The 16514-nt window shown below is 35.9% G+C and overlaps 1 protein-coding gene across 1 annotated transcript; it reads left to right on the top strand.

Moving 5' to 3' along the window:
- The first annotated feature begins 1365 nt into the window (after nt 1-1365).
- LOC145692024 (uncharacterized) lies at nt 1366-15913 on the top strand. The gene is made up of 3 exons (XM_081767320.1): nt 1366-1461; nt 3786-3879; nt 14572-15913. Exons 2-3 carry the CDS (start codon nt 3794-3796, stop codon nt 14813-14815), a joined length of 330 nt encoding a protein of 109 aa, XP_081623446.1. The 5' UTR covers nt 1366-1461; nt 3786-3793; the 3' UTR covers nt 14816-15913.
- The last annotated feature ends 601 nt before the right edge of the window (nt 15914-16514 follow it).

Raw genomic sequence — 16514 nt, 5'->3', positions numbered from 1 at the left:
TCGACATGTGTGACCAGCACTCAAAACCGTTTCCTAGTCATTTTATGAAAAATAAATTAGTTCCTGATTTAATCTACCTTCCGCTTGGCCTAACGCAGCAATCAAACCTGCTTCCATAGGAAATAACTTGCTTTTAATAATACTATAGACTACGCTCATAAATTGAAAGAGCTTTAAATCATCTGATCCGTCCATTACCGATATTCTACGTACGTGTTCATTAAACAAATTACATCAAGCATTTACCATTAATTTCTTCATATTAAAATTAAAAGGCACAAAACTATTCACTAAACATATGTTCTGAGGTTCATTACGCAATGTTTGAACATTAATTTTATCGGAAAATGGACTTTTCTTTTCATCCACATTCATCCCCTCAGTTGATTCATCAATGTCAATAAACAGATTCAGGGACAACGACTACAAGTTGTAGACACACACAAAGGTTTGCAACATGTCCCTCAATATTCCGCTGCAATCAGAGAAGTCAGTATACACACCGGTTCAAGACAGGTCAGTTACACTACCAGCAGCGAACGACGGTAAATGTAGCCTACTTGTTTCTGCTTTACCTTCCTCTGACAAATCCCACTCTCTACCTATATTAGGCGAAATAAATACTCCCCTTTCTCCTCCTACAAAACCAATTAAAATTAGCTGACCAGGTCTTTCTCCATGATTTTCCATATTTATGAATAGTGAAGAAATAAATGTTAATCCGATGATATACAAAAATATGTCAACAAGAATAATATTTTGGCCCGGTAGCGGTTACACTCTTACAAACATTTGTTTAGTTCAAGAACACCGGTTTAACTAATATAGAGCCATCTAACTATCCAGAGGTCATACGTTTTGCTTTTTTACAAAAAGAAGAAAATGCGGATATATTTACTCCAGCAAGAAACATACAAAAACTAACAATCAAACGAACGTCTATACATGTCCCCGATAGCACAGAAGTTTTCCGTAAACTTGCCTATTGTTCGTCATACAAAATAATGTGAAAGTTTTCATTTTGTATATGCGGAAAATGCAATGCAAACTTGGAATGTTTGTGGCAAATTAAATATCATTTGCAATTTTTATGAAAGAGTAAATTTAATGCAACAAATTTCATACAAATGTAGTTTCAAAACTTGGCAAAAGCAAACATTTGGCATTTTTCTGTAAATTTGCTTCCACCTATCTAGTGCGCTTGACAGTTTCAATTCAAACTTTGAATGTCTTAGAAAATTAAATATTATTTTCAAGTTTTATGTTATAGCAAATTTCATTCAGCAAATTATATACAGATGTAGTTTCAACAATTTGCAACCACAAACTTTTGGCAAATTGTCTTCAAGCTACCTACCCACAATTCACTGCGCGTGGCAGTTTCACGCACACGCACGAAAGAGACGTCATCATATGTTTGTTTTCTTTATGTGTTGTGGTGTGTGAGTGCTGTACAAATTGGTAAGTGCACAGTAATAGTTGAATATTCTTTTATTTTGTATAAAATAAAAATGTTACAGGAGTAGATGTGAATTATACGATGTTCGTGAATCGAGTCGGACCTTTCAATCTGATAGCGCGAAAGTTTATTGGATGCATATATTTTACTCTTTATTCCACTTCTTTTTTGAACATTACAAGTAGAATTGATTAATTTCTGTGTGAAGAACTTAACATGATGTGAAAACAATGGTTTAATGCACAAAGTGAAGGCAGGTTTACTTTTGGCGCACCACAAGAAATAATTGTTGAAAAATTGTTACTTTCATTGATTTCCTTCATATTGTCTCCTAAACGATTTCGCTAGGTTATATTTGAAAATATATGTCAGTATGAATAAATAAAATTCAAGGAGGCCACCAGAAATAATTGTTGAAAAGTTACGATTCTTTTTCGATTTCCATATAAATACGCCTTCGTGGTGTATGACATAAGAACTACAGTCGAAAAACACAACCAGCCTGTGCTAAATGGCCACCAAAAGCAAGAGTGCTATCTAACCGAGCCAGGGCGGTGCAATACTTGTGTGCATGCGCGGGGTACGTCCGTAGGAAGTGGGCGCGTCAATGCTCGTGGGTATACGCGTAAGCGAGAGTAGTAAACCTAAATGGGTTTTTGGCAAAGATACGAATCTGAATAGAACTTGTCATGGTGTCATACTAGTAGCGCTCCACATATAAACATAATATACAGCTTCTGTACACTGTGCAGAAGTACACCGCCGCGTCTGTGAAAAATGACATGTAATAGAGTCATCTTTCATATGCACTCAGTTATTTTATCGAGTGACGCGGTGCCTCAGTGGTAGAGTGTTCACCTCTGGTGCTTGGGGTCCCTTGTTCGATCCAGCTCGCGCCGTGTGGACTGTGGTGCTCGTGGGTTTTCTAGGGGTTCTCCCGTTTTCTCTCACTTTCTTCGTTCCACCATTTCACTCATCTCTCATCACCCTCTCCTTTAGCCTAACCGGCATAAACGTTGGACGTAAAACTTAAAGATTTCATTTCTGTTTTTTTCAGTTAATTTAGCCATCATAAAGCACTTCCATCTTATCCATCAAAAGTGTAATAGAAGGCCTTTTGGTGAAATAGAGTGTTTGAAAGGCCTAAATGTTGATGATGCGTGATGGTGGATAGGCAGTGTTTCAGAAAAACAAATCCGGGGGATATTTAAAATCAAATGAAGTATTTAGTTTTACGTCCCGTGGTTATGCCTTGTAGGCTAAATGAGACTGTGATGATGATGAATGAAATGGTGGAATGAAGAAAGTAGGATGAAACGGGAGAACTTCGAGAAAACCCACGCACACGGTGTTTGTTCATCACGAAGCTCACTTGGCGCTTGCTGGGATGGAACCAGGTACCCCACGCACCAGAGGTGAACATTCTACGACTGAGCCACCGCGGCGTATTTAACATTCGCGTTTTAAGTAAATAATGATACAACTTCACACACTAAACCTTAAACGTCATTTGTGTCCATATTGTAAAAATAAAGTGCGGAATTCTCATAAAGGAAACGGACCAGAATATATTAAATTGCACCATACGTTCCAAATGTTTAGAATTTTCTTTGAGAACTTGAATTTGGAGCTTTTCATAATGCATACCATGGGCCATAATATAAACATTTTCTTCAGTTTTTAATGGTAAATGTAATGTTTTTAGGTTTGATACCCCGAGAGAATCCTACCACACAATCAGTGAAGGGGGATAAAAGAAGCTTATGATATTAAATGCTTTTCGTTTCAGATTAAATACTTTTAGTTTCTGCCCATTCAAGTGTAATGAGCCAAACTGCTTAATCGAGGCCTTTTAAAAATGAAAATAGGTCTATTTCTCGTGGTTTGTTTCTAGTGTTTTGTTTTAATGAATGCATTTTATAACATTTAACCTATTGCACTTTGTTGTACGTTTACTTTGGAACGCAAGATATTTTATAGAGGATACTGTTGTTGAAATGTTGCAGTGTGCGAAGCACTACAAGTGACGAGTCTAGGAGAAAAAAAAAGCTTTTTTTTTTCAATTTTTATACAATAAGAAATCTGAAAGTGACCGAAGTTGAGTCATCTTTTGATATGAAGGTTTTTTGGTGTTGAATATCAAAGCAATCCTAGTAACGCTCACTTTGGCCTTGTTATCCGGCTAGACTCTTTGCATTTGACGACTGCTGTGGTATTTGAAAAGTGTCGGACAAGGCAACTACTATTTTCAAATAAAGTGTGTAAAAATTAGAATAAATCATTTGATGTTCAATATTTTGATCAAAACTGTTCTTTTTCAATGCAGATGCTATTATGAAATCACATCCCAACACAGCCCAAGATTCAACAAAGAAATATACAAGGATTGTGAATGAAGCCAAAACGAGGTTAACTCGAAGGTGAGTAAGCAATTTAACGTTCAAGTATCATTCGGTTATTTCATTACAGGTATAATTTATTAGTTCATTGTTTGATGTTGTGTTCACTCGAGATGCACACAATCTCGAAAGTCGAAAACCATGCACGCCGTATGCTTTCTTCATTTGTCACTTTGTTAAACGAAGGTTAGAGACAAAAGACGACAACGAATCAGAGTCGATTTTACAAATTGACCGAACTTTAGTTAAACGAGGTTTACTGAACTTCGATTTTCAATGGTGCAACAAAAGTCCGGGAACCACGTTTAAACTTGAAAGTTTAATTTTGAACGCATTTAAATGAACGCTCGTTTAAACTTCGTTGGTGCACACGACTGCGAGACTTAACCATGAACGTTGTTGGTGCAACAGACATTTACACCGAGCTTGGTTATGACCCTCGTTCAACAGTTGAACTCCGTTGTTGCACACGGCCGTTACAGCCGTGTGCACCAACGAAGTTTAAACGAGCGTTCACTTAAACGCGTTCAACATTAACCCCTTCAGTGCGTAATTTTCAGATGCGAACCGCTGTAAAAAGTGTAGTTTTTTTTCGAGAACTTTGGATGTTGATTCTAAATCTGTTTCAGAATTACTTACATCAGAATCACTAATTAATAACTCTTCCTCGATGTCAGCATCGTTGAAATATTGTTTTGAAGCCATTACTGTGCTGTCTCCTCTCAAACAAAACAAACAATGAAAACTGTATTTGACGAAGCACAAACTATTTTAATTTATTTCTTTCTTCTTCTTCTTTTAATTAAGAACAATTAAAACCAGCTGAGCGCAAACTCGCTAAATATTGTCGGGATAACATTACTCATACTATGGGCAAGTATATTCGCCATACGCAATACAAAGTAGCCAAAGCAAAATGAAAGCGTATATATACGCCACCCGCACAGCAGGTGTGTTTACAAGACACGAGTTAACTCGCCACCCACACTGAAGGAGGTGAACTTTCAAGTTTAAACGTGGTTCCCGGATTTTCGTTGCACCATTGAAAATCGAAGTTCAGTAAACCTCGTTTAAGTAAACTTCGGTCAATTTGTAAAATCGACTCTGATTGGTTGTCATCTTTTGTCTCTAACCTTCGTTTAACAGAGTAACAAATGAAGAAAGCATACCGCGTGCCGGAGTTCTCGACTCTCTAGATTGTGTGCATCTCGACTGAACATAATCAAAGAATGGGCTAATAAATTATACCTTTAATAAAATAAGCGAGTAATACTTGGTGTTGCAATATTGGTAGTAGATTTTAGATTAGATTGTAGCGTGTAGTTTTACTATACGAATCCATAGTATAAGTAGTAGTATGAAAGGGTTAGAGGTCCGCAGGGGTTTGTTGGGTTCTGTTCTCCGTGCATTTTTACTATACGTTTACACATATTGCAAAGTGGATAGAGAAATATGGGCAAGTCTTAATTTTTCCCATTTTATGTCGAGAAATGAACCCAACTAACCCCTGCGGGGCTTCTGACCAGGGGCGTCATTTAGGGAGGGCAGGAGGGGGCAATTGCCCCCCCCCAAGAGTTTGAGGAATACATATACTTTAATCGTTGTCTACTAATATACTAGTACAAAACGTTAAAGTCTTATGTCGGTGGTGCTCTTGCCCCTCTCAAGCGAAGGCTGAAATGACGCCCCTGCTTCTGACTTTTTCCTACTACTACTTATACTATGGATACGTATAGTAAAACTGCACGTTGTTCTCGACATAAAACGGACAAATTAAAGACGTCTGCAATTTTTTCCATATATTTTACAATCTGTGGATCCGTAGCCCCTATAGTAACGCTGCACCATAGAGATTACACTAAACTTATAACAAAGAACAAATATAATGCGAATCTATATGGACCAATGGTGATTTCATGATTAGACCGGGGGCAATTCTCCGCGAGAACCATGAAGTTCCCTCATGACCATATCCTATAGGTCAATGTTCCGTTAAGGGGGTCCAGTGTCTTTGACACCACTTCTTTCTATTGATTTTCGTTTGATTACATAATATAACGTTATATTAGGTTTGGTTAGATTAGCTTAGGTCTGGTTAGCTTAAGGGGGTCCAGTGTAGTTTTGGACCCCCTTAACGGAACATTGACCATCCTATCATTCTCAATGTGGATTCCTTGTACATTTCATCCCCAATATATTAAAATTCGCCACCACTAGAAAAAAAAACTTCTGGAATCCACTGATGGGGAAAATTGATTCAACAGTTATTCATATTTCATCGTGAAAATGTTATTCTAATGCCTTTTACATTCTTTTCCCTGTTGGTGTTTGCCTACAATTCCTAGTTAGCGTAGGTAAAGTTGAGGAGCGCTACCATTTATTCTTTCCATTTATGAGCTAACGACTTCTGCATTTTTAGTTTCTGACCTATCCACCAGCTACGCAGACATTTATAATATGTTTGCAAAATTATATATTATAAATACTACAAGTGCAAAAACCACGCACGAATCTGTGCTTGACATAAACGAGGACAGTGGAAGAGCACACTTACATATACTATAATTTTTTATCACTAATAATTAACTTCAATATGCTGTGATAGATGGTAATTACTTATATTCACACTTTCATTTCTTCATGAAAGATATTTCACGTCGCTTTTTACCTATACATGTTCTATTTGGTAGAACTGCCTGCTGAAGTGAACCATTAATTTGCTTACACGTATACCTACCATGGCAAATTTGCCTGTTCACTACGGACGTACCTCGAATATAGCCCAGCAGCTTCACCTTGGCGTAAACCGTAATAGGTTCAAAAATAGCTTGTAATGAGTAGCTTGCCAAGTTTGGTACGTGGTTTTGAGACGTGTTTCTTTCACTAAGTTTCTATGTGTCTTATACAATTGTACGCAATTGGTTGATAATACTCTGTGATAACTGGGTAATGAGTTTTACGAGGAATAACTGGATGAGTTTTACGCTATTTGCATGGAATTTTGACAAGAAAATACTGTATTTATAGACATAACTTGTATGCCCTCATAACGTTAATCTTTACTGGAAAATTGTTTAGAAAATACATTGTCGAAAATGCTGAGCTGATTTTGTAAAAAAAAAAAAAAAAAAAAAAAAACCGCATAGTAGTTTATTTCAAGTGGGTTCTCTATTGTAAAGCTACAGCCTCGCAGGTTTTCTAGCTAGATATCCTCCTTATTTCTTTTTGCTAGTTAACAGACTTTACCTGAAAATTAAAAAGAACTCTATTCCTAAAACTTCAGGACATTTATTTCATTTTATTTATATTCATTACATCAAGGAAAAAATAATGAAACGACGAGCAGAAAATTTCTCCGATCACGAGAATTGTAATTTTATTAGTGGAAAATACAAAGACATTATTGAATGTAAACAGACTGACTTGGATCAACGAAGTTTAAACCCCCAAATTCGGCCGTTCAAGCTAAAATCAAGTTCATCCACCATTTGACCGAGACTAACCTTGAACATTGTTGGTGCAACAGACATTCCCACTGAACTTGGGTATGATCCTCGTCAACGGTTGAACTTCGTTGGTGCATACGGTGGTGGATGAACTTGGTTTTAGTTTGAACGGCCGTATTTGGGTGTTTAAACTTCTTTGACCCAAGTACAATGTATGTCCTAGATACAATGTATGTCGTATCAATAAAATGAAAAAAATATTCTGAAGTTCGTTCTTGAAATACAAAAGAAAAAAATAAATAAAATAAACGGTATAGATTAGGAATTCAGTTCTTTTTTAATTTTCAGGGAAGGTCTTAACTTGCAAAAAGAAACGAGGAGGATATGTACGTAGAAAACCTGCGAGGCTGTAGCTTTACAATAGAGAACCCACTAGAAATAAACCACATACGTTTTTTTTTTCACAGCTCATAGAATTTTCGACAATGTATTTTCTAAACGATTTTCCAGTAAAGGTTAACCTTAGGAGGGCATAAAAGTTATGTCTATAAATACGGTTTCGTTTTTCTTTTTTTGTCAAAACTCCATGCAAATAGCATAAAATTCCTTATCCAGTTATTTCTCGTAAAACTTATTATCTAGTTACTTCTCAAGTGGTATTAACTTGTGCGTACAATTGTATAAGACACATACAAACTTAGCTTCATATAATGAAAGCCACACGTCTCAAAATTACGCACCAAACTTTGGAAGCTGCTCGTAACAAGCTATTTTTTAACCTATTACGGTTTAAAGGTGAAGCTGGAGGGCTATAGTCGAGGTGCGTATAACTGTAAGCAAATTAAGGGTGAACTCGAGCAGACGGTTCTACCAAATAGAAAATTCATAGGTAAAATACGACGTGAAATATTTTTCATGAAGGAATGAGTGTGAATATAAGTAATTACCATCTATCACAGCATATTGAAATGAATTATTAGTGATAAAGAAATTATTGTATGTGTAAGTGTTAGTGATGGGTAAATTCCCGGGAAGATATTTTTCGGGAATATTCCCGGGAAGATTCCGAAAATGGGAATTTATCCGGGAATTTATGTTCAATCAGAAAGAAAATTGCATTCTATTACTATATTATGATTTCAAAGGTGAATTAATTTTTATATCACAGCATATTATTACTGTTGTCCACAGAGTATTCTTTAAAATGTATATTCTGAACGGTACTATGTTACTTTATTAACATTTTATTATATTTAGAGAGTACGCATAAATGTATATTTATTTACAATATGTTCTATCAATCAATTATGTGTGAAAAAATTAATAATTTTAAACCACTAAACAATTTAAATTTATATGTAAGTGGATTTGCTCAACTTTACTTGATTACTGATATTAGAAACACATTAAATTTATAAATGTTATAAACCAATTAGATTGGGTAAATGCTAGAGGATACATGTCTCATAAATTTATCAACATTTGCGCATACAGATTTATGTTCACAAAATTTTCAAGATACTTGCTTATCTTTATATTTTATATTTATGCATATCTTTAGGTTGCCATACACGACCTTTAATTCTACCTATTTCTCGAAATTCCATACGTTAATTCACATGTAAAAGAAGTCCGAGTACCTCTTCAGAAATTCGATTCAGAGAGGGGAGACAGACCAACGTCTATTACTAATGGTGGTTCAGGATTTATTAATAGCAGTTCATCTCTATTTCTACATAATTCTAAATTACTTTTCAAAATGGTTCCTTTTCGTCAATTGTAAATAAGTACTTTGCTAATTTTGGCTGTTCTTTAGCATTGGGGGCCAGCTTTTGTGTCTACATTTTTCCGAAATTCTATTCCGATGTGGATGTTTTATGGTTTCATACGTTAAATTACGTTACCAACATTAAATTCAGACAGCATTGCAGAGCGAGCGTTAGCGAATGAAGACGGCTTAGAGCCCCGCATGGTACGTTGTTTTCTATCTTCGTCACTATCAATTCACTTTCTTTTCTCACTTAAATCACTTCTACTTACCTTTCCGTTTTGTATAAATCCCCTACTGCCCTAAAAAAAAAGTTGTTTTCGATACTTTCTTGACTACTTAAACATCATTATCAATTCATTTCTTCCGTAAATCATCCTACTTTTTGCTAGTTTTGGCCTCCCAATACTAAAAAATTACCTTACTTTTTAACGAAAATTTAAATGGAACTTAAAAACTCATATTATTGGTTATATAAAGTACTGTCAAATAATTTAAATTTTTTTAACCTCCAAATTCTTTAAAACCCAAAGTAAATAATAATATATTAAAATAAAGTAATTAGTCATATGGTTCTTATAATTTGGAAGATAAAGTAGAGAAATTGAAATAAATTCCTTCCCACCGGGAATATTCCCACTGCTCTTTCACTGTCCTCATTCATACGTATACCCGGGTGTTGACGCACCTGCTCCCTATGAACGCAACCGATCGGTAGGGACCGGGGCCTCCCTACTGCACTCCTACTCTAACTCTGTTAGATAGCATTCGTGCTTTCTGGTGGCCACGTAGCACAAGTTGCTTTGTGTTTTATACACAGTAGTTTTTATGCTGTACGTCCACACTTGATTTATATGGTACTCAGCCATCCTGAAGTCAATCCGCAAGCAGTAATGGAGCTCTTCATTTAGTGCATGCTCTGCTAAACGAAAGCTCTAACCTAACCTGAAAAAGTAAGAACGTGTCAAAATTTGGTAGAACCGTCTGCTCGAGTAATGAACAAATCATAACAAAAAATACGTACCAATCTGTAGTAGGTGATAACCACAATCTAGTTATGCATTATAATTGTATAATTACGAACCATACATTTTAATGCTGTTTTTATAATTACATGTTACTTATACGTGTAACGAATGTATTTTGAGAAACATCCTTTCCTTATCCACACACCACCATCGCTAATGTGCCTGCTTTCTCGGACAAAATCACGAGCGATCCCTCAAATTGTGCCCTGCGCGGAATCGGAATAAATACAAACTCCGTGGTTTTTGCGCTTATTGTATCTATAACATATAAGTTTGCAAGCATATTATAAATGTGTATGCAGCTGGTGGACAGGTGAGAAACTAAGAATGCAGAAGACGTTAGATCATAAGTGGAAAGAATAAATGGTAGTGCTCCTCAACTTTACCTATGCTAACTAGGAATTGTAGTCAAATGCCAACAAGGAAAAGGATGTAAAAGACATTAGAATAACATTTTGATGATGAAATATGTTGTTAAATCTATTTTCTCGATCAGTGGATCCCACAAGCATCTAGTGGTGGCGAATTTCAGTATACTGGGGGATGAAATGTATTACTAATGAAAATACTGGGAATCCGCATTGAGCATAGGTCCCGATGGAATTTCATGGTTCTCGGGGAGAAATTGCCCCGGCCAATTCCTGAAATCATCACTGGTCCACATAGATCCACATTAAATTTGTTCTTTCTTATAAGTTTAGTGTAATCTTGATAGTGCAATTTTACTATACGGATCCACATATTGTGAAATATATGGAAAAAATGCAGACGTCTTTAACTCGCCCATTTTATGTCGAGAACAGCGTGCAGTTTTACTCTACGTATCCATAGTATCAGTAGTAGTAGTAGTAGTAGTAGGAACGGGTTAGAGTCCCCGCAGGGGTTAAGTTGCGTTCTGTTCTGGACATAAAATGATCAAACTAAAGACTTGCCCACATTTTTTTTTATATTTTACAATCTGTGTATCCGTATAGTAATAGCGCACCGAGAACAAACCCGTGCGGGACTTCTAACCCTTTCCTACTACTACTAGTACTACTACTTAACTATGGATGAGTATAGTAAAACTACACGCTACAATCTAATCTAAAATCTACTACCAATATTGCAACACCACTATCACTCATTTATTTTATTACAGGTAGAATTTATTTGTCTATTCTTTGATGTTATATTCAGTCGAGATGCAAGCAATCTCCAAAGTCGACAACTTCGGCACACAGTATGATTTCTTCATTTGTTACTTCGTTAAAAGAAGGTTAGAGACGAAAGACGACAAGCAAATCAGAGTCAATTTTACAAATTGACCAAAGTTTACTTAAACGAGATTTACTGAACTTCCATTTTCAACGGTGCAACGAAAGTCTGGGAGACACGTTTAAAGTTGAAAGTTTAATGTTGAATGCGTTTAAGTGAACGCTCGTTTAAACTGCGTTGGAGCACATGGGTGTAAAGAGCACTTTTTGATGGTAATAAATAACTTTTCTTCCATGATTACTCATCAGTTGAAGCAAATGCTTCGGTTATTCAGCGATATTTTTTTCTTAAAATAGCACTAAGAAACAGTTAAAAATTCAGTAGTCATTATGAAATGAAAGTAGTTGTCACTTCAAAAGCAGTGCAATCTTCATATCGTCCCTAGTATTCTTTTCAAATAAAGAAAAAATAAAAATACTCGTGCAAGTTTGAACCAATGCAAGAAAATCCATATTTTCAGGGAAAGCACTTTATAACCACATGGAGGGTGTAATAGCGCTGATTTTTATATGTTTGTAGTGTGTCTGCTTACGAGGAAAGTACACGAATCATGAGAGTTGGATTTTTATGAAATTTTGTGTTAAAATTAAGTTCTAGTTGCTAAGCAGGACAATAGTGGTCATTCGTTTCGCAAATATTCCATTGAGCTGCTACATGCATACCATTTTGAAATCAGGTAGGCAGTAAAATGTGAAGAATACCTGTTTAGATCCGTCATGAAGGAAATATGGGCAGATCCAACACAACTATTGGAAATCGGGGTAGACAACTTATGATTGAGGGCACTTCCAGTGTTTGTCACCATTTTAAACGCCGCCATATTGAATTGCAATCATAGTATAAATGAGAATGGGGTCATGTGGGGTATCAAAGACCACTAGAATTGTAAGCAAAGTCTTCATATCTGCTGCCACTTGTGAGTTAATAGCTGTCTCACACAGCAATGTATGGAAGCCATTCGACCCTCGAAAACATCTTTTGGTGTGTTGTAGGCCTAATTAATGAAAGATAAGTTGCTTATTAAAATATCCTCGCGAGGAATCTTTGATGGATGGCCACATGTGATGGAATACTGTCTGTAGCCACGTTGTAAGGATGGGTATAGGTAGGCAAAATATGTAGAAAATAAAGGAATGCATTCCACTACGCTGCAGAAGCAACGCAAGAAACAAGCATATGCGCAGAACTAAAGCAGGTAAAACAACTTAATAACTTTTATTCATGATCAAAAACCATCCTTAAATCTAGATTCAGGCAAATGCTACTACGTACGTTAAGTCTAGTCAATGCTGCAAGAATGATGTTACATAGACACCACGCCGCCATATGCACTCTGTTCTTTGTTTCCTGTTCCCTGCTAGTTACTTTAGTTCTTTCTTCGTGAGTTTTATTCGCTTTTGTTTCTTAGTGGTATGAATTCGTTTTTGTTTTAATAATATTTTGCCTTGTATCTTTGCTAGATCGCCACAATAGAAGGAATTTGCTTATTTTTCCATATCATGTGGTAGCTATTTTCTCATGAGAGGATACATGAGTGGGTTACCAATCTGTTATTAATTTGAATCATTTTCTCATGCGCCTTTGCATCTAACGACGGCGTATTCTGTTAAACCATGTGTGAAAATAAAATTATGCTAAAACAATTATGTTTACAAAGAATATTCAGTTTGCATGGTGTACATTTTCTATAACGGAAGAGGACGTCGGGTGCATATAGGGCCAAGCCACATTTTCCGACTTCCCAGATAATACGTTTTAAAAATTTAGAGCAGTTATGACCAACGTCTTGGGATTACGGAGTCGGAGATTACAAATTCCGAAACGTCGAAGGTTACAGGAGCCATTCAATTTTCAGGAACTTCTTTATATATTTCATCATTTTTCAAGACCGCTTCGGTATTTGTGGTAATAAAACAAAGTGTCTGCAAGCATCAACTTTGTCAACCATTTTAGGAGATTCGGGGATATATACATTATCCCAAAACACCCTAAAACATAGGTGCTATAGTTGAAAAAAAAGCGAAATAAAGTAATGCTCTCCAAGACTATACAACAAATGAAAAATATTTAAAGCGAATAGTGTCCCTCACGAAACGTTAAGAAAAATTTTTGTTTTCGAAAATGTTCCAAAAAAGCATGATGTTTTTAAAAACTGAAAGCTATGTTGTTCCTTATGAAAGGCTAAGAAAATTGCTTGCTCGATTATTCACCAAATAAGGAATCACTTTTAAAAATCGGGTACCGAAGTTCATAGTCCTCCTTACAAATCGAGTGTTGTGAGGCTGCAATTCAACTCTGTGCTCGTTTGTGTTCTAAAATTCCTGCAATAATTAGCATTAAAGTAAATGATTTTAATGTACAACATACATGTCATCATGAACCAAAAGTACAAGGGAAGTCTTATTATCTTTCGAAAATTTGACATACAACGTTTGTATATTTAAAATCACAAATTGGGATAACAAAGAATCTCGAGGGTCCCATGTGCTACCTTCAGTTGTATGAGGATTCCAAAGTCTTATGGCCATTGAATCACAATTCAGTGATATAAAATCGCAGCCCGAACTGTTGGACTTAAACTACATTTGGTGCGAAGGTGTGTCTTGAAGAGCAAATTATGGAGAAAAACAAAATTTTGGCCAGGTCGCCATCTTGAATGAAATAGGGCCGCCAGTCAATATACCGAGTAGAAAGTGCCTAGCGCGAACAACTAAGGCTAGAGAAGCGGAATTTGCTATCATGGTATATCATGAACAGTAGTATGCGGAAAATTACGAAGTATTAAACAATTCGCAATCTTGAGTTTATGACCACCGAAAGTTGATCATTAAGTATAGGTTACGTTAAAAACACGATCCAAAATAGCGGGAAAACGTATATGAAAAAGCTGCACAGGCTGAAGCGCTGCAGCTGGAGAAACGAAATTTGTTCTGATGATTGTATTATGAAGAGTAGTTTATGAAACAATTGCGAAATTTTCAAAACGATACCGTTTTTAATGGAAAATGAGCAACAAGTATCGGAAGCAAACTGAAATCATCGGAAGCAATACAACGTAGGTGATTTATTCTGTAGACATGTAGACATAAAACTGCCATCCGTGGTCCTCAGATATTTCCTTGTCAATACGTGAGAAATTGACTCTCGTCTTAATATCATGTTGATAATCGAATGTTATAGCACAAATGCATAATTCTTTGAATTTTCATTTCAGAGAAGGCAGAAGCAGAAGTGCTCCCGTTTCCTTGGATGAGAGCAGAAACACTACTCGAGTTTCAATGGATGAGAGCGGAAATGCTACTCGAGTTTCATTTGAGGAAAGCGGAAGCACTATTCGAGTTACTCTGGATGAGAGAGCATCCTCATCTGGAGGTGGCAGTCACAGTAGCACAGTCTCAGTTTCCAACGGAAGAACAGTGATGGCGAAAAGTGGTGATAACTCTGTTTTGAGTTTGTAGTTTTTGTTGGGTGCTATGTTGAAGGAAAGTTGCACATAATGAAGTGCGAGTTGTTTAGCTTGCATGCGTATGAAACAAGACCTATAACTGAACTTAAGACTTTGTTCATATATGGTTGAAACCGCATGGTGATAAGTCTGTTTTGTGCATTTAGTTTTTGTGCTAATTTTGAAAGAGAGTTACACATAAAGTGAGAGTCGTTTAGCTTGTATGCGTAACGGAAGAACAGTGATTACGAAATATTTGTAACTATTTATAAGAAGTAATCCGAACAACTTAAGGCTTATTTATATGTGGTTGAAACCGCACACGGTTGATAGATCTGCTTTGTACATTTAGTTTTTGTTAGGTGATAATCAAGGAAAGTTGCTCATAATGAAAAGAGAGTCGTTTAGCTTGTATGCATATGAAACAAGAGTTAATGTTTACCATCGGGGTAGTTATCAACAAAGATGCATTGTACATAGTTTCCAGTAATATAAGTGTTTTGATCATCCACGGAATAATTTGCAGCATCTGTAGTGTAGGTAGTCTGCTATATTATGAACTGAAAGATCGACATCATTCAAATACTACATTCACTATGCTTTATATATATATATATATATATATATATATATACAAACTCGTATTACTTCCGTGAAATTCATATAATTATATTAAATTTTCACAAAATGGTTGTATGGTATTTTGTAAGCTGGTCAATGATATCGGCAGAGAACTGGGTTTATAAATCTATCAGTTGGTATGACTCAAGCAGCTTGTAACTGCTAAGAAAAGTTACTCCCCAAAATATTTACCTGTTTTTCGAAATAAAGTAATAAGCACGAAAAGGGTGTAAAGTGTGAAGTATTTTTATAATTGAGTATGTAGGGAAACTGCATGGTACGAATGGATTTTTAGGTATATTGTACTCACCCCAGGACCTGGGTTTTTGACAGCATCGACCAAAGCATGAAGACCGGCAAATAATAGTTAAAAACCACAATGGAGTGTTTTATAGTTTGTGACCTCAGTTCCAGATAAAAAACTGAGAAATGGAGAATTTTAATGTAAGTGATGGAATAAACGTTGATGTAACTTTCAGAAATATTCAGGTTTAGGCGTTTTCTATTTTTTTTAAAACTGTTTATGTATACACATATATAAATTAAATGACGTTAAAATAGTCGTTAATAAGTTACTTCTTATTTTATGAACAAGAAAAGTGCAGCTGGAAGATAGCAAACTGCCTTCTATATTTGCTCTCTTCAAAAGGATGTGGGCTGATAAGGGTCATTTTTCGCCCATCGAACACCGGAAAAATGTAAAGTGTCTATAGAGGCTAGATACATTCTGTTCTCTCATAGGTCGAAAGACACACTACCAAAATAAATTGATCCTCATATCAAAGCTTACACAGCGTCATATTATTATGAGTCTGGTTTATTTAGGTTCATCGAATCCTTCTTACTACAAGCCTATGTCAACGACAGCAAACATTGTCAAAATGACGCAAAACTACTTCTTTTTGGGCACTAATTTCTATGACTTATTTTCTTTCTCACATATCTATTATATTCACATACAAAATATATCTTCCAATATACAGACATTGCAAACTTGTCTGAATCGGACTCTTCATTTTTCCGGTATTCGATGGGCGAAAAATGACCCTTATCAGCGTTTGATATTTTTATATAGTTGTACTTGTTTCAAG

Source organism: Thermobia domestica, chromosome 8, assembly GCF_964235325.1.
Source record: "Thermobia domestica chromosome 8, izTheDome1.hap1.1, whole genome shotgun sequence".
Classification (NCBI taxonomy): domain Eukaryota; kingdom Metazoa; phylum Arthropoda; class Insecta; order Zygentoma; family Lepismatidae; genus Thermobia; species Thermobia domestica.
The sequence above is the reverse complement of the archived record's forward strand: the minus strand, read 5'-3'. Positions and strand labels throughout refer to the sequence as shown.

Bases quoted from the DNA above. Each gene is read 5' to 3' on its own strand.
- LOC145692024 (XM_081767320.1), top strand. From the start codon at position 3,794: ATGAAATCACATCCCAACACAGCCCAAGATTCAACAAAGAAATATACA. The intron at 3,880-14,571 runs GTGAGTAAGCAA...TTTTCATTTCAG, and splicing joins AAAACGAGGTTAACTCGAAG to AGAAGGCAGAAGCAGAAGTG.